This window comes from Oncorhynchus mykiss, chromosome 21 (assembly GCF_057628025.1).
Source record: "Oncorhynchus mykiss isolate SJ-2025 chromosome 21, ASM5762802v1, whole genome shotgun sequence".
Lineage (NCBI taxonomy): Eukaryota > Metazoa > Chordata > Actinopteri > Salmoniformes > Salmonidae > Oncorhynchus > Oncorhynchus mykiss.
Genome location: NC_143042.1, coordinates 43,905,916 through 43,933,763, shown reverse-complemented (window position 1 = coordinate 43,933,763; position 27,848 = coordinate 43,905,916). Strand labels below are relative to the sequence as shown.

General features: G+C 40.5%; 2 protein-coding genes across 4 annotated transcripts; both read left to right on the top strand.

Moving 5' to 3' along the window:
- Positions 1-2: 2 nt before the first annotated feature.
- Positions 3-9,338, top strand: LOC110500620 (uncharacterized). 3 transcript variants are annotated; one of them, XM_090214719.1, is made up of 8 exons: positions 100-250; positions 1,407-1,455; positions 3,329-5,335; positions 5,503-5,663; positions 5,741-5,973; positions 6,525-6,654; positions 8,403-8,500; positions 8,585-9,338. In XM_090214719.1, exons 3-8 carry the CDS (start codon positions 3,361-3,363, stop codon positions 8,721-8,723), a joined length of 2,736 nt encoding a protein of 911 aa, XP_090070845.1. In that variant the 5' UTR covers positions 100-250; positions 1,407-1,455; positions 3,329-3,360; the 3' UTR covers positions 8,724-9,338. The 3 variants fall into 3 exon arrangements, with proteins under 3 accessions (XP_021433764.3, XP_090070845.1, XP_021433765.3); XM_021578089.3 differs by lacking the exon at positions 1,407-1,455 and having other exon boundaries at positions 3-250; XM_021578090.3 differs by lacking the exon at positions 1,407-1,455 and having other exon boundaries at positions 238-712.
- Positions 9,339-19,085: 9,747 nt separating this feature from the next.
- On the top strand, positions 19,086-27,848 carry LOC110500619 (uncharacterized). Its single transcript, XM_021578088.3, has 7 exons — positions 19,086-19,698; positions 21,224-23,252; positions 23,547-23,710; positions 23,793-24,013; positions 24,352-24,481; positions 26,649-26,746; positions 26,948-27,848. The coding sequence occupies exons 2-7, from the start codon at positions 21,917-21,919 to the stop codon at positions 27,084-27,086; spliced, it is 2,088 nt and encodes a 695-aa protein (XP_021433763.3). The 5' UTR covers positions 19,086-19,698; positions 21,224-21,916; the 3' UTR covers positions 27,087-27,848.

Here is a 27,848-nt window from a genome sequence, read left to right as displayed (position 1 = left end):
CCGGACAACGCTGGACCGATTGTGGGTCGCAAGAGTTCCCGAAAGTCTCGCGATGTTGCGCAACAGGGTTTACAAACTGCTTTTGGGCTTCGCCTCTTCCTCTCTGATTTAAGGAAGCACCGTTAATGTCAGTGTTTGTCGATCAGTCAGTCAACTGTCGCTTTGGTGCTCTCGAACGCGGCCGATGTTATTTCCGCATCAGTAGTGCGGGCACTGTAACTTCAGCCTTTCTCATCTAAAGAACTAAGGGGTATGTACTTTTACTTTAATAGATTTTTGAAGCTATTGGCACAGTCCAGTGAATGTTGCTCTTTCCAAGTTATGTTAGTGGAAACAACACATCCTCGGTATTTGAAACTATTAAAATGTTTGTTTTTTCCAAATGTCTGTCAACCGTACTTTAGTCAGGTAAACCACCACACATTTAGTTGGTATGCACCAGAGCTGTCAAACTGCATGTTTTATTAGTGCAACAGTATGAATCATAAAACCCGGAAATCGTTCCATTTGTTATTTCGCCATTTATTTTTCCATCTGGGTGTTTAAAACTATTTCATATAAGATCTGTGTTTCGTGTAGGCTTACCCTGGGGTGGCACATTGATAACCGCGCAAATCTCTCTCGGACGTGTTAACTTTTATACATATTTAGCATAGCAATTTTTTTTAGTAAATTGAAGGGAATACACTGCTTATCAGAACGTCACGCCAAGGTAAGCCTACAACAAACACACAATTAATTAGATTTTTTTGTAAAATTCAAATGGTTGCGTTTCAAACTCAAAGTAGACAGCCCTAAACCTTCAGTCCTTGGAGGGGAGGAGAAAGTCCCTCAGCCATATTTGTCGTCGGTTCAAATGATTAGCCAAAGCAAGGACGTTTGCAACGTATGCCCTATTTTTGTAAAAAAAAATTATGGAGTTTGCGAGTGTCCAATATATAAATATAAAGTCGATATGAAGTCAACATACAAGTGTATGTAAATAAGTTAGAAATTGTGCTACTAATGCACAAACACGTCTCATAAAAGTAATGCATTGTTTGTTTGGTTATCTTTTGGAAATTGTAGAAATAAACATTTCCTTCTTCAGAAGTAGATGGGCAGGCTAACGTTAATTAGCTCATTAATTTGCTAGCTATCATACAGTAGGCGTATATTAATAATTAACGTAAACTCACCCCATTTCGTACAAATGTGCGCAACCGCAACATTCAAACGAGACTACAAAGATAACTAATGGGACTGTAGCGACTGTGTTGACTTCAAAATCGGGGGTGTGAACTAGGTTTCTATTCAAACGTTAATCGACATGGCAATATAGTATTGGAGAAAAGTTGAAAAAAACGGGCCCTCCGTTACAGCATGCATGAAGCAACTATTTCTGTCTTACAATCTCGCTCCACCAGGTGTAGCACTTCTCTCATCCTTTAAAAACAAGAAATGGACAGTGACGGGGTAAGGGGGATACCTTTTTTTCGTCATCATTGCATGCACTCATCATACTCAAAGCCGCTGTTTACTTCTAAGATCACTTTAGCACCGCCCTAAAATCCCGATTCAAATTCGACACAAACCTTCACATAGGTATGTAATGAGACATTATATAAACTCTACAGTGTTTTATTTACATTTTAGAGGTGATAAGTTGGACAGATCGAGTGGAAAAAAAGCTATTTTCCCACACGACATCTCTCCTTCTCACTATCACGCATTAGTTTCGCTTCCCCACCCGCCATTTTTAAAAAGACCCAACGGGGCTCATTGCCTGCTTCAATTATGCAGAAACGGGCAGTGTTTTAAGTCATGTAATTGATTTTGTTGGAAAGGGGAGAAATTGTGCTTTTACAATGGTATTGACATTACAGTTGATCTGGAAGTATTACGTTTTTGGGGCGCTAAAATAAGGGCAATTGTACGGACCAAGGCGATGTACAAGTTTACGTTATATAGTTAATATAAGTAGGCATGCAATCATTACTGACTGTAGCGCATATGAAACACCCACAAGCTACCTGTGGCTGAAAACAATCATCGCGGGATGAACAAGTGATGAATTTTTGGGCAAGGGCAGTCAGAAATTATTCCATCTTTAAAAAATGTTTCTATTAACAACAAATCAATACAGAAAGTAAATGTGGGAACACAAGTGTGTATATATAAATATTATACAAAGGACCATTGGGCTAGGGGGTAGAATTTCACATTACACAAGGACCTTAAGGGACATACAGAAACGTATTATTCTTACAGCTTTTTTGTTAGTAGAGCATTTAATTGTCTTAAAATACAGTTACATTTATTTTTGTACAGTTAGAAAATGTGGTGTTTTTACCTACGATAGAAACAAAACAAAAATCCTTCCTCTCTTGCCCTGCAAGTGTATACTCACTCGTAAGACGTCATGACACGTCATCAGAAGTGTCCACTTCATTTGTGGGTTGAGGGGATAGGGTGTGTCTTTTAAGTGTTTGGAGCGCAAGCAATGTAAAAATGAATGGCCAAAAAACTGTTGGAACCATTTCTGGGATTTTAAGGGTATTATGACGCTTCCACTGTGGCAGACTATTTGAGAAAACAGTACAGGAATTGTATTATTTATGTATTATTCTCCTAATGAACTCCACCCAATTGTAATGTACAGTAAGTACACTCTCTTAGAAGAAGAGAAAAAAAAGAGAGCCTAGAAAAGGGTTCTTATAGCCTAAAAAAGAGTTCTATATTTAAGCAATACAGCTCGAGGAGGTGTGGTATATGGCCAATATAACACGGCTAAGGGCTGTTCTAGTGCCTGGACACAGCCCTTGTCTGTGGTATATTGGCCATATATCACAAACCCACGAGGTCCCTTATTGTTATTATAAACTGGTTACCAGCATAATTAGAGCAGTAAAAATAAATGTTTTGTCATACCCGTGGTATACGGTCTGATATACCACGGCTGTCAGCCAGTTAGCATTCTTATAAACTGTGTGGTTAAAACCTGAATGCTGATTGGCTGACAGCCGTGCTATATCAGACCCATATATCACGGTTTACTGATGTCCCTTTGAACAGAGTCCCCCATGTTGGCAGTGTGGATATGGAATGGGCACGCATAAGCTACGGACAACAAACAATTGCATTTTATCGATGGCAATTTGAATGCACAGAGATACTGTGACAAGATCCTGAGGCACATTTAAAATAGTTGCTTTTATATTTTTGTTCAGTATAAGTGTAGATTAGATGTATATAATAATAAAAGGTCAGGCCTACTTATGTCCCAGAATTTATTGTATTATTTAATTGAACAGTTCACTGTACTCACCACATTGCTTTTCTTCCTCAGATGTCCCTGCGTAGATAAAATCGTCAGGAGTTATGGAACACAAGATTGATTTTCACGAACTTCTGGCCAGACTGGTTATCTCAGAGCCAACAGATCCTATTATCAAGTGCATTATTAATAATAATCTGGAGAGGCTGAAGAAATTGATTAGAGGCAAGGACATCAATGCATTGTACCCTTGTGTTGAGTTACAAGATGAAGTAACCCCATTAATGGCTGCTGTTGCATTTGCAAATCAGGAGATTTGTACATTTCTTCTGGGAAAAGGTGCTGACCCCAACAAACCATCAAAGAGATATTTAGCACCACTGCATTATGCTGGACTGCGTGAAGTTCCAGTGAATATAGTGACAACATTACTGCAAGCAAAGGCAGATCCAAATGGTCTAGCAGAACAACCATTCTTTCCAATTCAATTAGCACATGACAGAGAGGATATTGTGAAGGAGCTTCTCAAATCTGGAGCTTTAATGTGGCTAAATCATGGCATCCATCCTGCAATTGATGAGAAATTGGCAAGAATAATTGGAAACTTTGCTAAAGAGAGTGAGTTCTTTTCCAAAATCAAGCTTTTTTTACATTTTGCACAAGCAATAAAACAAACATCCCCAACAGATGTTTTCAAGCACTATGATCTTCACTTACTAGAGGAGAACCCACAAACCCACCTCACTATGATTGACATGTGCTTTAACATTGAAGGTGCAAATGAAGACGAATACTTCCAGAAAGCCATTAAATGGTTGAACGACTCCAATAAACTAGTTTCCTATGTTGAAGATGTAAGCAGACGTCTGTCCACAGTTCCTCTGAAATTTAGGGCAGGTGCATTGAAATCCTTATATAGAGTTGTTTGCTCCATGAAGGAAATACCTAATGAGGTGTCACTTACCCTAATTCCTGAGTTAGTGAAACTGCTTTCCTCTAAAACAGAAGATTATCTCGTGCCATTGATCATTGTTACGCTCTATGGCATCACACAGAAGACAAAAGACAAGGATCGTTGGAGCAACTCTGACCTTGAGGAAATATGTAAGCACATTGTCCCATGCACACAGAGGAAGGGTTATCCCTATGAATTGAAGATGTATGCCTATGCGTTGCTAGCAGATCTTTACACATTTAGTTGTGTTCCTGGTTACATCAGCTCTCTGGGACTGACTCCGGTACCTGAAGGACTACTTATCTGGGGAAAGGATGAAAACCTGAAAGTAAAGCTGAGAGATCTAAACATGTCCTTAGACAGACAACGTTCTATCTCCAAGTCAACAAGTGAAGATTCAAAAGACAGTCATTTGTCAGAAACCAAGAAGAAGAAGAGGAAGAAGAAGATTAAGAAGATGAAGAGAACGGCAGAAAAACAAGACATACCAAAAGAAGAGACAGACGCACAAGAAAATAAAACCTGTTTAGCCTTCAATACTTCATCTACACCTGTTGAGGAATCTGGCCTTGATGAGTGTTCTAGTGTCAATCCGTTCCACCCCACCACTGACACGTCACCATCACAGCACAAATGGCACAAAGTCAGCAAGCGGTGGGAGACACAGTTAGAGAAGCTTGCCAACATGGATGAACGTAAAGTTTATAAAGTAGGAAACCTCACTCTTATATTTGATGATGATTACTTTCGCATAGCAAAGGGAAGTGATGGAACTGAGGTCTTCTTGGGCCTGAGGGATGATGGCACTGAAGTAGCTATAAAGAGAATGATCAGGTCAAACTATCAGTTTCTCAAGAATGAGGAAGGGTTTTTACGTCTTCCAGAGCTTGACAGTAGCGGTATTGTAAGATACATGGACTTTGCAGAAGACCGTTTTTTTGGTTATCTTGCTCTTCAGCTCTGTGAATACACTCTGGATGAGTACATTAATATACACCTGTCCAAGGACGACACTCACGCCCTGATGAAAATCACTCAAGAGGTGCTCCGCAGTTTAAGTGTCCTTCATGGTCCAACTACCAAAGTCCTTCATCGGGATATCAAACCTCAGAATGTTTTGATAGGTGAGATATACTATAGCATTGCACAGTTAAGCCTTTCACTCCCACTAAATATAAAACATGGCTTTCATCATTATAGATTTAAAATCTATATGCAGTATCATAAAGTCATGTTCTAGTATCTATACTTATGAAAAGCATGATATTGTGATATTATTTATCCTTAACAGATATCAATGGAAATGCAAAATTGGCAGATTTTGGCATAAGTCGCAGATTGACAGTGGAACAAACAACTCGATACACAGTCCCTGCGGGAACAAAATGCTGGATGGCCAAGGAGACGTTGGACAAACAAGGCTCTGGATATAAGAGGAGCTCTGATATACAGGTGGAGCAACGTGAAGAAAGAATAAAGATTATTTCCTGTTTGTAGAGCGATGGACTGAATGATTGTTGAAATTTCAGGTGGCTGGGATGTTGGTATACTACATCCTTTCTGGTGGACACCACCCCTTTGAAGGTCCACTTGGTGAGGAACTTGAACAGAATCGAAACATAATCAAGGGGACTTACACACTAGAACATGTGGCAGACGAGGTGGCAAAAGACCTCATTGAGTGGATGATCAATGAAAACCCTGATGACAGACCTACAGTGGAGGAGACCCTGAATCATCCCCTCTTCTGGAAACCACAGAGGTGAAAATCCTTATTTGTCACTTGAAAAGTTGTTTGTTAGTATGGCACCCTGTATAATGAATAATAATAATAATAATGAACTTTACTGACTTTATTGTCCCCATGGGGAAATTTTGTTGCTGTGTCATGTACATGTTTAAAGTGGCGTTTTAAATAACAAAGCAAATTGACCATACAACTTTCATAAGTTACAACCAATAAAGAGAGTAGCCTGCTGGCCTTACTGGGTCGATAGGAACATTAGCTCGAGCTCTTTAGTAGGGAAATCACACCACATTTCATACATTGAATTTAACACACAAACTAAAGCTAAACATAAGGAGATAAGGACAAAACATTTTGGGATCAGTATTCCAGTAATGGTGACAGAATGATTGACACAATGATAATACTGTACGTGCATAATGAAAATAATGAGTTAATATTATTCCGATGCATAGGATGCTTTAGCTTGGGCAAAATAAGAGCTGATGCTAAAGTATATGCATTAAACTGAGTACACAAAGTACATGAATGTATGACATTTTTTACTGTATATTGTTGTCTTTCAGGAGAGTTGAGTACTTGAGAAGAATTGGGAATGAGAAGGAGGTCGGGAAGTATAGCGATGCTGACCAAAAACTTCTAGAAGCTCTGAAACAAAGTGCTACGGAGAGATCCTTCTGTCAGTGGAGATCCAAGGTGAACCAGATGTCATTTTATTAAATGTACTGTGGGGCAAACAAATATTTAGTCAGCCACCAATTGTGCAAGTTCTCCCACTTAAAAAGATGAGGCTTGTAATTTTCATCATAGGTACACTTCAACTATGACAGACAAAATGAGAAAAAAAATCCAGAAAATCACATTGTAGGGTTTTTAATGAATTTATTTGCAAATTATGGTGGAAAATAAGTATTTGGTCAATAACAAAAGTATATCTCAATAGTTTGTAATATACCCTTTGTTGGCAATGACAGAGTTCAAACGTTTTCTGTAAGTCTTCACAAGGTTTTCACACACTGTTGCTGGTATTTTGGCCCATTCCTCCATGCAGATCTCCTCTAGAGCAGTGACGTTTTGGGGCTGTTGCTGGGCAACACGGACTTTCAACTCCCTCCAAAGATTTTCTATGGGGTTGAGATCTGGAGACTGGCTAGGCCACTCCAGGACCTTGAAATGCTTCTTATGAAGCCACTCCTTCGTTGCCCGGGCGGTGTGTTTGGGATCATTGTCATGCTGAAAGACCCAGCCACGTTTCATCTTCAATGCCCTTGCTGATGGAAGGAGGTTTTCACTCAAAATCTCACAATATATTCTTTCCTTTACACGGATCAGTCGTCCTGTTCCCTTTTTAGAAAAACAGCCCCAAAGCATGATGTTTCCACCCCCATGTTTCACAGTAGGTATGGTGTTCTTTGGATGCAACTCAGCATTCTTTGTCCTCCAAACACGACGAGTTGAGTTTTTATCAAAAAGTTATATTTTGATTTCATCTGACCATATGACATTCTCCCAATCTTCTTCTGGATCATCCAAATGCTCTCTAGCAAACTTCAGACGGGCCTGGACTTATACTGGCTTAAGCAGGGGGACACGTCTGGCGCTGCAGGATTTGAGTCCCTGGAGGCGTAGTGTGTTACTGATGGTAGGCTTTGTTACTTTGGTCCCAGCTCTCGGCAGGTCATTCACTAGGTCCCCCCGTGTGGTTCTGGGATTTTTGCTCACCGTTCTTGTGATCCTTTTGACCCCACGGGGTGAGATCTTGCGTGGAGCCCCAGATCGAGGGAGATTATCAGGGGTCTTGTATGTCTTCCATTTCCTATTAATTGCTCCCACAGTTGATTTCTTCAAACCAAGCTGCTTACCTATTGCAGATTCAGTCATCCCAGCCTGGTGCAGGTCTACAATTTTGTTTCTGGTGTCCTTTGACAGGTCTTTGGTCTTGGCCATAGTGGAGTTTGGAGTGTGATTGTTTGAGGTTATGGACAGGTGTCTTTTATACTGATGATAAGTTCAAACAGGTGCCATTAATACAGGTAACGAGTGGAGGACAGAGGAGCCTCTTAAAGAATAAGTTACAGGTCTGTGAGAGCCAGAAATCTTGCTTGTTTGTACCGGTAGGTGACAAAATACTTATTTTCCACCATAATTTGCAAATAAATTCATTAAAAATATAAAAATGTGGTTTTCTGTATATATTTTTCTCATTTTGTCTGTCATAGTTGAAGTGTACCTATGATGAAAATTACAGGCCTCTCTGATCTTTTTAAGTGGGAGAACTTGCACAATTGGTGGTGACTAAATACTTTTTTGCCCCACTGTATATACCTGTACATGTATATTAAAACGTATACACTAATGCAAAAATGTGGGAGTGCCCTCTCCCCTGGCAGAGTGTTTTGAAAGCTCAGAGGCTACACAATTTACAGATTGTTTTGTGATCACAGCTGCCCTCTGAATTGATGAAAAAGATGGATGGCAAACAGCCCTACCCTGAGAACATGTTGGGGTTACTACGCTTCATACGCAACCTCCATGAGCACAAGTAAGTAAGACTGTTTTCCCTCGTACTAAAACGTTTCACTGTCTTACCATTTGAAGGTGGCTGAGTTTGTTTCTCCTTCTGCAGTGCTGAGGATTTAGAATCTGTTGACCTGATGAATATGTTCCCTGATCTCTTTGGATGTGTCTACATGTTGGCCAAGAAACAGAGCTGGAATTCAAGGCCTGGTCTGAAAAACGTGTTTCAGAGAGATCTAAGATCATGATTCTGAAATGTAAACTGTCATTTGAACTGATGAAATATGAACTATTGTAGTACTTTTGACTTTTTGTTGGTAGAGGCAATGATTTTAACTGTCTCAAGGACATTTTATATTCTATATTTTCACTGATAGATCTAATATCCATATGATTTTTACAAATAATGATCTTACATGGTTATAGCCTACATATTATGTGAGTTCATACAAAAATACAGTACTCACAAAGCTTTGGTGAAATGTAGTGATTACTTTTTAACTGTCTTCACTTTAGGTATATGGGATTTTTATTAATATAAATGATCTGTATGAGATTTCAGGGATGTCTGGATCAAAGTATTGACATGTATTTTTTCTATCTGTGTTTTGCTTGATATGAAAATTAAGTCTGCCCAAGAGTGCATTGAAACATGATTGTATTTCTTAAATCCGTGATCTATCAATGGAGGAGCTGTGATCACCAAAATGACTTGTGGATAGAACTGACGGTTACAAATGTAGTGATGATCATGAACTTCTTTTTTTTTAAAGTTTTTTTTTTAATATATTAATGGAACACCACAGTAAAATGTTAATGCACCTCTCTCAATATAATAAAGGCTATCAAAGAGCAATATAAAACTGCCATTTTTTTTGACACACCCAGACATCCCCGCCCACCTGCAACAGCTACTGTTGTAGAGTAAACAAACTAGTACGCAGTAGGAACAAAACATTGTCCTCTTTCTGGTATAAAGCCACACATCCAGCACCAGATCAACCACAATGAAAAACAGACCTCCGAGTCACCAGGAATTCTAACAGAGTAGTAGAACTACTGTCACCTGTGACGCCAGGTGGTCCCTTATCCCACCCGATTAGATGACAATCACCTCAGTAGAAGGTGGAAATCATACCAATCACACCATTCAGGTGAATGTGGTCGACATGCTATGTCGGAACTTAATGGCCCCAGACACAGACAATGTTATTGTTTTGACCTATTAAATTATTTATCACCCCCAAGAAACACATCAAAGCATAAGATATCGATTGTGATGTGTCCCTCTGTAATAAACACAAATGTATATATTAGAAACATATTTTTATCAAACAATTGTACAGACTAACAGACTTTAATTTAATTTGTTTATTGGCATCCCCATGATCTGGGGTCCAAAAACTATTACGTTACTACTATTATATTTGAGATCTCTTTACAGAACAATGAAACAGTGGTGGTAGCAGTAGGGCTTTTAGGTTCGTCTGGATCAAGTTAGGATCCACCAAAACATGAGGAAAAGTACTTTGCAAACTAAGCTAATGTGGATCAATTCAGGTGATAGAATCAAATCAAATTGTATTAGTCACATGCGCCGAATACAACAGGTATTACCTTACAGTGAAGGCTTACTTATGAGCCCCTAACCGACAGTGCAGTTTAAAAAAATATGGATAAGAGATAAAAGTAACAAGTAATTAAAGAGGAGCAGTAAAAAAAATAACAATATATACAGGGGGGTGCCGGTACAGAGTCAATGTGGAGGCTATATACAGGGGTGTGCCGGTACAGTGTCAATGTGGAGGCTATATACAGGGGGGTGCCGGTACAGAGTCAATGTGGAGGCTATATACAGGGGGGTGCCGGTACAGTGTCAATGTGGAGGCTATATACAGGGGGGTGCCGGTACAGAGTCAATGTGGAGGCTATATACAGGGGGGTGCCGGTACAGTGTCAATGTGGAGGCTATATACAGGGGGGTGCCGGTACAGAGTCAATGTGGAGACTATATACAGGGGGATGCCGGTTAGTTAAGGTAGTATGTACATTTATGTAGAGTTAAAGTGACTATGCATAGACGACAACAGAGAGTGGTGTGGAGAGGGGAGGGGGGGCAATGTGAATAGTCTGGGTAGCCATTTGACCAGATATTCAGGAGTCTTATGGCTTGGGGGTAGAAGCTGCTTAGAAGCCTCTTGTACCTAGACTTGGCGCTCCGGTACCGCTTGCCGTGTGGTAGCAGAGAGAACAGTCTATAACTATTGTGGCTGGAGTCTTTGACAATTTTTAGGGCCTTCCTCTGACACCGCCTAGTATAGAGGTCCTGGATGGTAGGAAGCTTGGCCCCGGTGATGTACTGGGCCGTTCGCACTACCCTCTGTAGTGCCTTGCGGTCGGAGGCCGAGCAGTTGCCATACCAGGCAGTGATGCAACCAGTCAGGATACTCTCGATGGTGCAGCTGTAGAACCTTTTGAGGATCTGAGGACCCATGTCAAATCTTTTCAGTCTCCTGAGGGGGAATAGGTTTTGTCGTGCCCGCTTCACGACTCCTGGTGTGCTTGGACCATGTTAGTTTGTTGGTGATGTGGACACCAAGGAACTTGAAGCTCTCAACCTGCTCCACTGCAGGCCCGTCAATGAGAATGGATGCGTGCTCGGTCCTCTTTTTCCTGTTGTCCTCAATCACAAGGGTAAAGTGATAACATTATGCCTGCATGTAATATTCACTGCATTTTAAGTATAACTTCCATTGTTACCTTATACACAACGTGAATGAAATCTATCATTATTTGAATAGGCTCTATCCATTATTCTGCCTCATTTTCTTTTTTAGTATTTTTTTCAGTGTTTGATTAGTAGTTTGTGACTAATCACTAACATTGAGTGGCTGCTGCCAACACACTGACTCATCTCTAGCCACTTTAATAATTAAAAATTGGATGTAATAAATGTATCACTAGTCACTTTAAACAATGCCACTTTATATAATGTTTACATACCCTACATTACTCATCTCATCTGTATATACAGTACTCTATACCATCTACTGAATCTTGCCTATGCCGTTCGGCCATCAATCATCTATATATTTTTATGTACATATTCTTCTTCATTCCTTTACACTTGTGTGAAAATGTAGTTGTTGTGAAATTGTTAGATTAATGGTTAAGATTACTTGTTAGATATCACTGCATGGTCGGAACTAGAAGGACAAGCATTTCGCTGCACTCGCATTAACATCTGCTAACGATGTGTGTGACAAATCAAATTTGATTTCATTTGATTGATTTGTCAAATGTAGTGTGCCTGCTGAGAGGTGAAGGGGATGCGAGGCAAAAACATAATACTCTTCTTCATGTATAATTGCTGCTGAAGGTGCTTCCACAAAGTACTAATAAAAGGTCTGAATACTTATGTAAATGTTTTTTTTATTTTTATAAATGAGCAACTTTTTCTAAAAACTTGTTTTTGCTTTGTAATTATGGGGTATTGTGTGTAGATTGATGGGGGGGGGGGGGGGGGGCAATTTAATACATTTTAGAATAAGGCTGTAAAGTAACAAAATGTAGAAAACGTCAAGGCGTCAGTACATACAGTACATACTGTATAAATAAACAAAATGTTACATACTACATTACAGGTAACACTTAACAAAAAATGTACATTTAATCTGTAATCTATTGATGTGACTAAATGTATCTGCTGTTTGCTATTGTGGGAACGGAAACACTTTAAACATACTACATTTAGAATTGAAGAGGTCTTTAACCTCCTGAACTAGATCTGCTGGGCTCCTCCCACCCTCCTGTGGTCCAGTTGTGTTTACACCTATGAACAATTAAAATAGCATGGTGCAGAATGACACTTTACATAATATAGGACAAGTATAAGCACCCACCTAATTATTATGATTATTTTTATTTATGAAAAATATGCTGAGGAAAACAAGAAACGCAGCAACCACAATGTCTGGCTTTTACAATAATACTTTAGGCCAAGTGCTGCACCTCCTTTTGTCCTCAATGTTTATTCAAGATGAGGACAACAGCCTCCACCAGCACATCCTCCAAATCAGACAACTTAATAATAATAACATTTATTAAACTACATGAGGAACCAAACATTACATTTAGAAGAAAGTACATTTTACACTTTTTCTTCTGAAAACAGAAGACATTTTCTGTAACACAATCGTTCTGTTTAAGTCATCTCTGAACCCATATTAACCTCTTCTCTTCTTCAAACTTCTTATCTTACCCTATGTGAGGTTCTAAAACAGAAACACTATTAACCCTCACTTATCAGGCACTAATTTGACGCTTTTAAGTAAGAGCCAATAGCTGCAGGGTTGCTGGTTCAAACGACTGGAGGGTTGCTGAAATCTAATTTAAGTGATACCTAATAAGGGTCCAATAAACAACATATGAAACGCTTCGAAACTACAAATTAGAGGCTAAAAAGTGTGGGCTAAAATATAGTGTTAGGCTGCCATCCTAACGTCTGTTACTCTGAGCTGGGCTTTAAGTTGCTTTATATGGTCATCCACTCTCCTAGCGCTAATGTCTTCAGTCATCTGTCCTTTATCCCTTGACTCCCTGAACTCCTCAGTCATCGTCTGGAATTCCCTCCTCTAAACTCCCCAACCTGCCACTGAGGGTTGTCAGGTCACCTGAGATGACAATATTGTATACTGATGTCAACTATAACAGAAGATATTGTCGTGGTGAAAGTATTGTGAGCTATTGGCGTATTTCAACCATACAGGATCACCTTCAAACTGTTCATGCTCACCTACGAAGCACTGAATGCGCTGGCACTAAACATACCTTACTGACCATCTGCACCCCTAGATTTCCGACCTGCTCACTGCACTTCTCTAACAATGGCCTCCTCATCATCCCTTGCACCAGGCTCCGCTCCATAGGAGACGTTGCTTTTAGCAGTGCAGTACCCCAAAGAAGCACACAAAAACTGATAAAAACTGGCACGAATCTCCAGTTTATTGTACAGATGTGATGGTACAACGCAGTGGGCACTGTTGCTCCAGCGCTGCGGGATACTGTTCTACCGTGACAGAGCCAAGGCGAGCACACCATGTTGTTTCACTATTTAACCAGATATTCAACTGACCAACAAGCCAGATAAAGTCAGTTATAAACACAATCATGCACATGACCCATGACTGTATCAATATTATAAAGACATAGTCCACATATAATATTCTCTAATAATATACTGTATGATAATATACGCCATTAAGCAGACACTTTTCAGTGACTTAGTCATGCGTAGTTTAACCTCTTTCTGTCACACCCTAATCTGTTTCACCTGTCTTTGTGCTTGTCTCCACCCCCCCACCAGGTGTGTCCCATCTCCCCTCATTATCCCATGTATTTATACCTGTGTTCTCTGTGTCAGTTCGTGTTGTTTGTCAAGGCAACCAGTGGTTTCCCCCTTGCGCCTGTATGTTATATAGTTCCTGGTTCCGACCAGTCTGCCTGCCGTTCTGTACCTTGCCCCACCACACTGGATTACTGACCTCTGCCTGAGACTGCCTGCCATTCGCTACCTTTTGGACTCTGATCTGGATTACTGACCTCTGCCTGAGACTCGCTACCTTTTGGACTCTGATCTGGATTATTGACCTCTGCCTGAGACTGCCTACCATTCGCTACCTTTTGGACTCTGATCTGGATTACTGACCTCTGCTTGAGACTGCCTGCCATTCGCTACCTTCTGGACTCTGATCGGAATTATTGACCTCTGCCTGAGACTGCCTGCCATTCGCTACCTTCTGGACTCTGATCTGAATTATTGACCTCTGCCTGAGACTGCCTGCCATTCGCTACCTTCTGGACTCTGATCTGGATTACTGACCTCTGCCTGAGACTGCCTGCCATTCGCTACCTTCTGGACTCTGATCTGGATTATTGACCTCTGCCTGAGACTGCCTGCCGTTCGCTACCTTCTGGACTCTGATCTGGATTATTGACCTCTGCCTGAGACTGCCTGCCGTTCGCTACCTTTTGGACTCTGATCTGGATTACTGACCTCTGCCTGGGTCTGCCTGCTGTTCTGTACCGTTTGGACTCTGATCTGGATTACTGACCACTGCCTGGGCTTGACCTGTTGTTTTGCCTGCCCTCTGTTCTAGTAATAAGCTTTTGTTGCTTCGACACTGTCTGCATCTGGGTTTTCCCTAAAATGTGATACTTTCTAAATATGTTGGAATACTAATTGTTTTATGCAATGAAGAGTAAATGTGTAATGAAACAATTCACTTTTAAATTGTTCTCTAACATTATGGAATACCCAAGTTGACAGTTTTTTTTTTTTGGTGTGACATGCATCACCTGTGATTGCGCCCAGGTGCATCTCGTTATTGGTGGGTGGGATTTTCCCTATCAATTCCCAGTTTTTCCCAGTGGCCAGAAGATTCTGATTATTTGTAAAAGTCAGTGTGCCTTGAGAGGACAAGAGGTGAAGGTGCCTTAAACTACATTTCCAGTAATGGCAGCCTGGTAGTTGAATCTTAAGTATGGCAAAAGTATGACCCCAAGCCAGGACCAGCTCTCCTTCTCCCTGGGCACATCTCCCTAAACCTGTGATCTTATATTTTTTTTAAGTGAAAGCTAATAAGTATATATTGGTGATAGGATCATTGTATGAGCATTAGAGCTGAAGATATTTTTAGATTATTGTGGAGCGCTGCAATAGTGATTATAGAGATGTGACTCTAATATTGGTGATGAAAGATATTGGTGCTTTAGAATAAATCTGTATTTGAAATATATCTCCGGCACATCAGATACAACTGATTGCATTAGGCTGTATCAAGGGCTTTGTGATTCGTTGGCCAGTCAATTCAGGTGTGATAGTGCCGGGCTGGATAAAAATGCTTTCTTACTGTTCATTAGGAAACACGGTATCATTTTGTACTTCCATAATAACTGCTATGTACTTAGTCTAGCAGTATTGGTTGTTAGATAACAGCACAACTCCAGCCAACATGTTTCAGAACAGTGTTGATACTGCATGTATTACTGTGTACTAGTTATATAGGATTGAGGGCAGCTTGATGTGACTAGATACACTCATTACTAATTACGTAGACATCCATCTCACAGCTGCTGAATGATTATGGATTGATAAGTGATTTGTAGTGAACCGCATAGTTTTAAGTAATAGATTTCTGAATATATTTCACTTATGATTCAAACCGTTGACCTCATTCCTGTAAATTACTCATGTGCAAAGACCTTGCTCAACAATGAATGTCACATCAAAGTTGACTTCCACTGCTATTCTGATGACAGCCAGCTCTACCACTCCACCAAACCCACCACTCCCCTCCCTCATCAGCTGCCTTCACGACACCCAGAGCTGGATGAGCATGAACCTCCTCAAATTCAACAACAAGAAGACCGAGGTTATGCTCATTGGCTCCAAATCCACCCTCTCCAATCATTACCATAGATGACTTCCTGGTCCCTCTAAACACAAATCAAAAGCCTGTGTCTCCCTGGACAGTTCCCTCTCTTTCGAACCCCACATAAAAACCAACACCCGGACAGCATTCTTCCACGTCCGAAATATCTCCAGGCTCCGCCCCTCACTGTCACACTCCAGCACCGAAACCCTCATCCATGCCTTCGTTACGTCCCGACTGGACTGTAACACGCTACTCACCAGATCCCCACCAAACCCATCAATAGACTCCAACTGGTTCTGAACTCTGCTGCCAGAATCTACACCTGCACCAGATCAACTGAACACATCAAACCAATCCTCCTCAATCTACACTGGCTCCATGTGCAATCCTGTATTCACCTTAAAACACTCCGGCTCTTCCAACAAAGCCTTCTATAACCAGGCACCCACCTACCTCTCTGATCTTCCCCCAGTCTATGCCCCCTCCCACTCCCTCCTCTGCTGGTGGTCTTGTCTCCACCCCATTCCACCATGGGTGCCCTGGCCTTTAGCTCCTATTCCAAACCCTTACCCCAACCCCAACCTCATTTTATCTGTCTTTTTGTCTGGTCCTTTAGTTTGAAATGGTTTAGATTTTATACTGCACTCTTAATTGATACACTTGATTTTAGGACTTTATGTACAACACTTCATTTTATGTAGGCCTACTTTTAATGTAAGATGTCCTGTAAGGCGTCCGCCAAATGAATTATTAGTGTATCGGGGGGAAAAGGATGTTGTTGGCCAGTTAATATAATTTAAAAAATAATAATACTCTTACTTTAAAACCCCTTTAAAAAAATATAAAGCAGGAAACAGTCATATTTGAAATTAGGATTATATCATATTTTTCAGACTAAAAATGTATTACTGTGGGAAGATGCATTATGAGGAGAAAGTAGTAAAGTAATCTCAACATTTCAGATCAGAATGCAGGACTACATTGTTTTATACACATTCATCTGAGAATACATGCCTTTCCCCTTCAGCAGCTCTGCACAAAACAAGTTATAGGCAGTCACATTGCACTTATAACCAGCAGCTTTAGCCGCACACGGGTGTTGCAGTTGGCTTTAAGTAAAACACCCATAGTTACCAATCCAGTTCTGTAATTTGAAAGGAAATCATTGTCATTAGATGTAACGAAAAACATTCAACCATAACACTGTGTAACTTCTGTGTTGATAAAATGACGTTATAGCACTGTAATTTAACATGATTTTACACTGTTGCCTGATTCTGCCTCATCCAGTGTTTTAGGTGGTGAATTGTTCATTCTTTTTTTTCACAATATTCAAATAAAACGGGGGGTTAGTGTTATATAAATATTCATACACATAGCTCATATAAACAAAGACATTCCGTAGTAAGAACACATACACCCAGCCATAAGACTGACCCCCTCTTCCTTATATAAACACACATCTCATCTCCCTCTAACTGGCCGGTCCCAAGAGCAAAGAACTTTTGCTGTGCACCAATGGGGCCCGCTCTGGCTAGAGCAAGGCCCGCCTCCAACCCTCCGACCAGTCAAGAAGACCGAAACGACAAGACTCCACCTACTTCATTCTATGTATAAAAATGTATGTAACCATTGTATAGGCCTCTTTTTCACCTGGCTCCTTGCCGAGTTATGTGAACTAGGTCCGTGCACGTAAAACTGCGGGACAAGATATCTCTGACTCATTAAAACTGTCTTTTGTTACAACTGAAATCCACTCTGTCCAGCGTCCGTGATTTGGTCTCAACTCTCCAGTATTTGAACACTAACATTAGGAAAGAAAACACGGCCTGGCTGGGGTCGGGGTCGTCCAGCGGTCGTGTGCTGTGGTGGAATGTCTCCCCATTATGCTTGCACCAATCCAATGCTTTTAAATGTATGAGGTGAAATGAAAGTGTAAACACTTCTGAATGCAGGTTATTTATTCCCCCACTCTCCACTAAATCAATTTGTCGCCCCAATCCTATCTTGCCACTAACCCCTCAAAATCGACCAACCCTGTAGTCAAATGTCCCGCACTTCCTTAACGTCGCCATAAACTGGCGAGATTCCTGTTTTATAATTCGCAGCGATACTTTGCTGTGTGCTGCCACTCGCCAGAAACCGAAGGGTCACAGACAGCCTTTCTGCATGATTTACGGGCATGCTGTGAGTTCTCTCGCGTGACATGTGAGGGGCAAGTCGCTGAAGCAAGTCGTCAAATCTGGCAACCGACACACCAAAGTATTGAAAATGTATTTTCTCGTCAATGGCGTTTCGCATAGGTTGGACGAGACGTGTACAATATGGTTTTGTCGTCCTCAGTGGACGAATTTGGCATTGTCTCAATCTTTTTAAACTTCTTCTCCCGAGTAGTAATATTAGTTCAAGCTCTAGCAATTGCAATTAATACATGTTTACTTCTGTTGCTAAAAAAAAGTACTGTCGTAAAGCATAGAAGATCAGACAATCTGACATTTTCCTAGCATATAAAATTACATATTACACCGGATCCAGAAGTTCAAACGTCGTCGCTAGCAAGAGTCAAAAAGAGTGCCTCGACCCCTCCCATGGCCCCCTAGTGGGCATCCACGACACAAGGTGGAATGCAACAAAAAGAGTCTGCTGCCCCGCCAAAAACCGACTCCCCCCACATGCACACAGATCAAAGGAGGGCTCTTCTAGCCACCTTCACAAGCGTCCCAGAAAGTCTCGCCTCTGGGTTTACAAGCTCTTCTTTCGGGCTTCGCCTCTTCCTACAAATACTTTTATAACTAAACCAAGATAGACCACATCCTGTTTCCAATGGGAACAAATGAGTAACAGTGGCCAGAACAAATAAAGGAGATCGAATCCCCGAGCTGACAATATGCATCTGCATATTTCCGTTAGGGAACGCCTACTCAGAGTTCGCATGTGCAATAACTCAATTCGCCTTTGCATTCCTTCTAAACAAAGCGATGTTTTTACAACCTTAGCAAAGGTTAAATTCTACAAAACGTTGTCCACCTTCATAACAGATTATAGTTTTGGTTACAGAAAACTGGCTTCTTCTTACTACAATATTTGGTAGTGATTGGAAACGCCAAGCGGATGCTTCACATTTTTACATCCGGTACAATATCTGTCTCATTGTTCTATCGGTTCTTCCTCTCTGATTTCAGGAAGAACAGTTAATGTCCGTGTTCGAGGTTAATGGCTAGAAGGGTTACAGCTTTTGTCAAATGAGCCTTCTAGCCATGTATGTGTTCAAGAGTCAAAAGCGCAATGTATAATGGGTAAATTGTGACTGAGTGACTTTTTAGTAAATAATAATGAGTCGTTACTTATGATGCAAGATGATGTAGATCAGTCAGTAGACAGTCGCCTGCAGTCGGTTTGATGCTCTCGAACGCGGCCGATGTTTCTTCCGCGTCAGTAGAGCGGGCACTGTAACTTCAGCTTTTCTCCTCTTAGAGGTATGTACATTTGAAATAGATTTAAGGCTATTGGCACAGTCGAGGTTAATGGCTAGAAGGGTTACAGCTTTTGTCAAATGAGCCTTCTAGCCATGTATGTGTTCAAGAGTCAAACGCGCAATGTATAATGGGTAAATTGTGACTGAGTGACTTTTTAGTAAATAATAATGAGTCGTTACTTATGATGCAAGATGATGTAGATCAGTCAGTAGACAGTCGCCTGCAGTCGGTTTGATGCTCTCGAACGCGGCCGATGTTTCTTCCGCGTCAGTAGAGCGGGCACTGTAACTTCAGCTTTTCTCCTCTTAGAGGTATGTACATTTGAAATAGATTTAAGGCTATTGGCACAGTCCAGTGAATGTTTCTCTTTCCGAGTTATGTTATAGTGGAGACTACAAATCCTCCGCATTTGAAACTATTAAAATGAGCTTTTCCAAAAGTCTCGCAATAGTACTGTAATGAAACAGGCAGAGTGCAGGCCTCGAACCTTCGAGCCCGAAATCCAACGCGCTATCGACTGTGCCGCAAAAGCATGCTCGTGTGGCAGAGTCGAGTCCAGGGTCGATATTTATAAACTGGTATATGGCCAATATACCACAGCTAAAGGCTGTTCTTTGCAAGCCTGTTCTTTCACGACCCTAGTGCCTGGATACAGCCTTTAGCTGTGGTATATTGGACATATACCACAAACCTCTGGGGTGCCTTATTGCTATTATAAACTGGTTACCAAAGTAATTAGAGCAGTAAAAATAAATATTTTGTCATACCTGTGGTATACGGTCTGATATACCACAGCTGTCAGTGCTCGAATCACCCAGTTTATAATTAAGCAATAAGACCCGTGCTGTTCTTAAGAGCAACTCAACTTGCGGAGTGCCTGTACACAGCCCTTAGCTGTGGTATATTGGCCATGTACCACAAACCCCAGAGGCTTATTGCTATTGCCCAGAGGCTTATCTTATTGCTATTATCAACTGGTTACCAATGTAATTAGAGCAGTAAAAATATATGTTTTGTTATACCTGTGGTATACGGTCTGATATACCACGGCTGTCAGCCAATCAACATCCAGGGCTCAAACCACTCAATTTATAAAGAACCTTTTAGGTTGCCATATAGCCCCTTTGGGTTGTAGTAAAGCAACATAAGGTGTTGGTTTCATGAGCTGAAATAAAATACCCCAGAAATGTTCCATACACACAAAAAGCTTATTTCTCTCAATGTTTTACATCCCTGTCAGTGAATATTTTTCCTTTGCCAAGACAATCCATCCACCTGACAGGTGTGGCATATCAAGGAGCTGATTAAACAGCATGATCATTACACGTGCATTTTGTGCTGGGGACAATAAAAGGTAACTCTAAACTGTGCAGTTTTGTCAAACAACACAATGCCACAGATGTCTCAAGTTTTGAGGGTGCGTGCAATTGATATGGTGACTGCAGGAATGTCCACCAGAGCTGTTGCCAGAGAATTTAATGTTAATTTCTCTACCATAAGGTCTCACAACCGCAGACCACGTGTATGGCGTCTTGTGGCCGAGTGGTTTACTGATGTCAACTTTGAACAGAGTGCCCCATGGTGGCGGTGGGGTTATGGTATCGGCAGGCATAAGCTACGGACAACAAACACAATTGCATTTTATTGATGCCAATTTGAATGCACAGAGATACTGTGACAAGATCCCAAGGCCCATTTAAAATAGTTGTGTTTATATTTTTGTTCAGTATAAGTGTAGATTAGATATAAAGTTAGGCCTACTATAAGTCCCATAATTATTTGTTTTATTTCATTAAAAAGTTCAACTATACTCACCTCCTTGCTTTTCTTCCTCAGATGTCCCTGTGTAGATGACATCGTCAGGAATTATGGAACACAAGATTGATTTTCAAGAACTCCTGACCAAACTGGTTATCTCAGAGCCAACAGATCCTATTATCAAGTGCATTATTAATAATAATCTGGAGAGGCTGAAGAAATTGATTAGAGGCAAGGACATCAATGCATTGTACCCTTGTGTTGAGTTACAAGATGAAGTAACCCCTTTAATTGCTGCTGTTGCATTTGCAAATCAGGAGATTTGTACATTTCTTCTGGGAAAAGGTGCTGACCCCAACAAACCATCAAAAATACTTTTAGCACCACTGCATTATGCTGGACTGCATAAAGTTCCAGTGAATATAGTGACAACATTACTGGAAGCAAAGGCAGATCCAAATGGTCTAGTAGAAACAGGCCTACCTGTAAAACCAAAGTTCTCTCCAATTCAATTAGCACATGACAGAGAGGATGTTGTGAAGAAGTTACTTGAATCTGGAGCTTTATTGTGGCTAAATCATGGCATCCATCCTGCAATTGATCTGAAATTGGCCACAATAATTGAACACTTTGCTAAAGAGAGTGAGTTATTTTCCAAAATCAAGATTTTTTTTACATTTTGTGAAAGCAGTAAAACAAACATCCCCAACAGAAGTGTTCAGCAGCTTTGCCAAGAACCTTCTACAGGTGAACCCCCAAACCCACCTTACTATGGTTGACATGTGCTTTAGCATTGAAGGTCCACATGCAGAAAAATACCCCCAGACAGCCATTACATGGTTGAACGACTCCAATAAACTAGATTACTATGTTAAAGATGTAAGCAAACGTCTGTCTACAATTCCTCAGCTTTTTAGGACAGTTGCATTGAAATCCTTAGATAGAGTTGTTTGCTCCATGAAGGAAATACCTAATGAGGTGTCACTTACCCTAATTCCTGAGTTAGTGAAACTGCTTTCCTGTAAAACAGAAGATTATCTCGTGCCATTGATCATTGTTACGCTCTATGGCATCACACAGAAGACAAAAGACAAGGATCGTTGGAGCAACTCTGACCTTGAGAAAATATGCAAGCACATTGTCCCATGCACACAGAGGGAGGGTTATCCCTCTGATTTGAAGATGTATGCCTATGCGTTGCTAGCAGATCTTTACACATTTAGTTGTGTTCCTGGTTACATCAGCTCTCTGGGACTGACTCCGGTACCTGAAGAACTACTTATCTGGGGACGGGATGAAAACCTGAAAGTAAAGCTGAGAGATTTAAACAAGTCCTTAAACGGACAACATTCTGTCTCCAAGTCAGCAAGTGAAGATTCAAAAGATAGTTATTTATCAGAAACCAACAAGAAGAAGAAGAAGAAGAAGAAGAAGAAGAAGAAGAAGAGGGGAACGGCAGAAAAACAAGACATACCAAAAGAAGAGACAGACACACAAGAAAATAAAACCTGTTTAGCCTTCAATACTTCATCTACACCTGTTGAGGAATCTGGCCTTGATGAGTGTTCTAGTGTCAAGCCGTTCCACCCCACCACTGACACATCACCATTACAGCGCAAATGGCACAAAGTCAGCAAGCGGTGGGAGACACAGTTAGAGAAGCTTGCCAACATGGATGAAAGTAAAGTTTATAAAGTAGGAAACCTCACTATTGTAGATGATGCAGAATTCTACATAGCAAAGGGAAGTGATGGAACTGAGGTCTTCTTGGGCCTCAGGGATGATGGCACTGAAGTAGCAGTTAAGAGAATGACCAGATTAAACTATCAAGTTCTCAAGAATGAGGAGGAATTCCTACGTCTTCCTAAACTTGATAATCCCTACATTGTAAGATATGTTGACTTTGCCGAGGATACAATCTTTGGCTACCTTGTTCTTCAGCTGTGCGAATACACCTTGGATGAATACATCAAAGACCACTTACCAAAGGACAACCCTCGTGTTCTGAAGGAAATTGTACATGATGTTCTCTCTAGTCTGGGAGTGCTTCACAGTAAAGAGACCAACATACTCCACAGGGATATCAAACCCCAGAATGTTTTGATAGGTAAGACCACATTTTATTATGTCTTGACTTAACCTCCTGTTTGCAGAGACCGCAGAAGACACACACCAATGAGTATCAGTCAGGGAGTAATGTGAAAAGCATTGAGGAGAATATGTTGTCATATGTACTTTATTTGGACTATACATTCAATGTCCGTTTTAAACAGCACTGATCATTGGAATAAAATATAATATGACACAACAATGTCATTCTATAATTTAACAATAATGATAATTCTGATATTTTTAAGCCACACATGTCATTATTAAACTGTTAGCATGGTTTTCTCATCAGATGTTACCGGCAGGACAAGATTAGCTGATTTTGGTATAAGTCGACAATTGACCACGGGACAAACGACTGTAAAAACAAGAAGTGCTGGAACAAAATGCTGGATGGCCAGGGAAACCTTTGATGAAGACGGCGATATCAGATATAAGCGGAGCACTGATATTCAGGTTTGTGTAATGAAAATAGGTAACGTTATCATGGTTTCCATAATGTTTTTCTAATTGTTCAAATGCTTACTGTCATTTCCAGGTGGTTGGAATGTTGATATATTACATCCTCTCTGGTGGACACCACCCCTTTGGCAGAGGTCCTCGATGTGAGAGCAACATTCTGGATGGGAACTACAATCTGGATCACGTTGTAGATGAGGTTACAAATGACCTCATTGAGTGGATGATCAACGAAGACCCAAAAAAGAGACCTACTGTGGAGGAGACCTTGGATCACCCCTACTTCTGGGATGAGAAGAGGTAAGAAGAACTGCTAATACTAGTCAATCAAAAGGTTTGGTTAAAAATGGGCAATCTGGGATTAAAACAAAAATAAAGAGTTCATCCGGCTGTTTTTTTGTAAACTGCTGAGGGATGCAGCTGGAGAAATGTAACCACTCTTAAATTTCTAGATGGAACTACTGTATGTCTGCAAATACTGACCATCGATGATAACTTATCACACAGATAAAAATGGATAACTTGTTAAGATGATGCTAGGATGCTTGAGCACAAGAAGAGCCAATGCCCAAGTATATAAAATATGCAATATGTATGTATTGACTAGACATTTTGTACTGCACACTGTTGTCTTTCAGGAAAGTTGAGTACTTGAGAAGAATTGGGAATGAGAAGGAGGTCGGGAAGTATAGTGATGCTGACCCAGAACTTCTAGAAGCTCTGAAACAAAGTGCCATGGAGAGAACCTTCTGCCAGTGGAAATCCAAGGTGGGCCATGTGTCATTTTCTTAAATTGTGTTGGAGGCGGCTTATGGTAGAGAAATTAACATTCAATTCTCCGGTAACAGCTCTGGTGGACATTCCTGCAGTCAGAATATCAATTGCACTCTCCCTCAAATCTTGAGACATCTGTGGCATTGTGTTGTGTGACAAAACTGCAGATTTTAGTGACCTCTTATTTTCCCCAGCACAAGGCGCACCTGTGTAATGACCGTGCTGTTTTAATCAGTTTCTTGATATGCCACACATGTCAGGTGGATGGATTATCTTGGCAAAGGAGAAATGCTCACTAACAGGCATATAAATACATTTGCGCCCAAAATTTGAGAGAAATAAGGTTTTTGTGCGTATCGAACATTTCTGGGATCTTTTATTTCAGCTCATGAAACATGGGACCAAAGCTTTACATGTTGTGTTTATATTTCTGTTCAGTGTACTTACCTGTACACTGAGTGTACAAAACATTATGAACACCTGCTCTTACCATGACATAGCTTTCACCTGGTCAGTCTATGATCCCTTACTGATGTATCTTGTTAAATCCACTTCAATCAGTGTAGATGAAGGGGAGGAGACAGGTTAAAGAAGGATTTTTATGCCTTGAGATAATTGAGACATGGATTGTGTATGTGTGACAAAATATACACTACCTTTCAAAAGTTTGGGGTCACTCTGAAGTGTCCTTGTTTTTGAAAGTATCTGCAAAACACCAGTCCTTGCTGTCCCCAGTCCACCTGGCCGTGCTGCTGCTCCAGTTTCAACTGTTCTGCCTTATTATTATTGGACCATGCTGGTCATTTATGAACGTTTGAACATCTTGGCCATGTTCTGTTATAATCTCCACCTGGCACAGCCAGAAGAGAACTGGCCACCCCACATAGCCTGGTTCCTCTCTAGGTTTCTTCCTAGGTTTTGGCCTTTCTAGGGAGGTTTTCCTAGCCACCGTGCTTCTACACCTGCATTGCTTGCTGTTTGGGGTTTTAGGCTGGGTTTCTGTACAGCACTTTGAGATATCAGCTGATGTACGAAGGGCTATATAAATACATTTGATTTGATTTGATTTGAACAGGGAAGAGGAGACCCGGGATGCTGGCCTTCTAGGCAGAGTTGCAAAGAAAAAGCCATATCTCAGACTGGCCAATAAAAATAAAAGATTAAGATGGACAAAATAACACAGACACTGGACAGAGGAACTCTGCCTAGAAGGCCAGCATCCCGGAGTCGCCTCTTCACCATTGACGTTGAGACTGGTGTTTTTCGGGTACTATTTAATGAAGCTGCCAGTTGAGGACTTTTGAGGCATCTGTTTCTCAAACTAAACACTGATGTACTTGTCCTCTTGCTCAGTTGTGCACCGGGGCCTCCCAATCCTCTTTCTATTCTGGTTAGTCAGTTTGCGCTGTTCTGTGAGGGGAGTAGTACACATCGTTGTATGGGATCTTCAGTTTCTTGGCAATTTCTCTCGTGGAATAGCCTTCATTTCTCAGAACAAGAATAGACTGATGAGTTTCAGAAGAAAGGTCTTTGTTTCTGGTCATTTTGAGCCTGTAATCAAATCCACAAATGCTGATGCTCCAGATACTCAACGTCTAAAGAAGGACAGTTTTATTGCTTCTTTAATCAGGACAACAGTTTTCAGCTGTGCTAACATAATTGCCAAAGGGTTTTCTAATGATCAATTAGCCTTTTAAAATGATACACTTGGATTAGCTAACACAACGTGCCATTGGAAAACAGGAGTGATGGTTGCTGATAATGGGCCTCTGTACGTCTATGTAGATATTCCATAAAAAATCTGCCGTTTCCAGCTACAATAGTCATTTACAACATTAACAATATCTACACTGTATTTCTGATCAATTTGATGTTATTTTAATGGACAAAAAATGTGCTTTTCTTTCAAAAGCAAGGACATTTCTAAGTGACTGCAAACTTTAGAGCGGTAGTACATTAGTGCCTTTAAACATTTTAGTAGGTGCCAGGCGCACCGGTTTGTGTCAAGAACTGCAACGCTGCTGGGTTTATCACACTCAACAGTTTCCTATGTGTATCAAGAATGGTCCACCACTCAAAGGACATCCAACCAAACTTGACTTTGTGGGAAGCTTTGGAGTCAATATTTCCCTTTCCTCATCTTGTTGTTTTGTGTTCACAGCTGCCGCCTGATTTGATCGAGAAGATGGATGGCAGAAAGCCCTACCCTGAGAACATGTTGGGGTTACTACGCTTCATACGCAACCTCCATGAGCACTAGTACGTAAGACTAATGTTTTTCCCAGTACTAGCAGTTTTCACTCTCTTACCAAATCTTTCGTTCTGCCCTTGAACAAGGCAGTTAACCCACTGTTCCTAGGCCATCATTGAAAATAAGAATTTGTTCATCATAACTGACTTGCCTAGTTAAATAAAGGTCAAATAAATTGAAGGTGGCTGAGTTTGTTTCTCCTTCTGCAGTGCTGAGGATTTAGAATCTGTTGACCTGATGAAAATGTTCCCTGATCTCTTTGGATGCGTCTACATGTTGGCCAAGAAACAGGACTGGAATTCAAGGCCTGGTCTGAAAAAAATGTGTCCGAGAGATTTAAGCTCATGATTCTGAAATGTAAACTGTATGTCATTTTAAACTGATGAAATATGAACTAATGTCATACTCAAGACTCTTTGTAAGTAGAGCCAGTGATCTGTGTTAAGGACATTTTGTATTCTACATTTTCACTGATAGACCTAATATACATATGATTTTTACAAACCAAGATTACATGGTTGTAGCATATCTATCATGGGGGATTTGAATGTAAAATATAACCTTGTGAAATCTAAGGCTTTTTGTTTACTTGTTTCAGTTTACTTTTTACACAAAGCATTGATATGATAGCAATGACTTGTCAAATGTATTGTTCATGCAGTCATTTTTTTTAAAGGAATCTAGTAGGTTTTGTCCAGTGTTGTCTACTTTTTTTTTTTTTTTTCCATTTTAACACAGCTGGTAGACAACAAAATATGCCTCAGTGACACTTCTACTCTAACAACTCAAACATTCATGGTTGTTTTTATTTAGAGGTTTATGGGATTTTGAATAATATGAATTATCTGGATGAGATTTTCTAGAGATGTCTGAATCAAAATGTTTACATACTATCGTTTTTTATTTTTTTATATCTGTGTATTGCTTGGTATGGACATGAAGCCCACCAAGTGTGCATTGAAACAACTGTATTGTTCTCTATTCAGTGATTCAATCAAGGAGCTCTGACGCCCTTTTGTGGATAGAACTGAGAATCATCCGTTTTCTATGAATTGAACACCAAAAGAATCCAGCAAGTCTCAATATAATAAAAGGTATAAAATAGCTAAA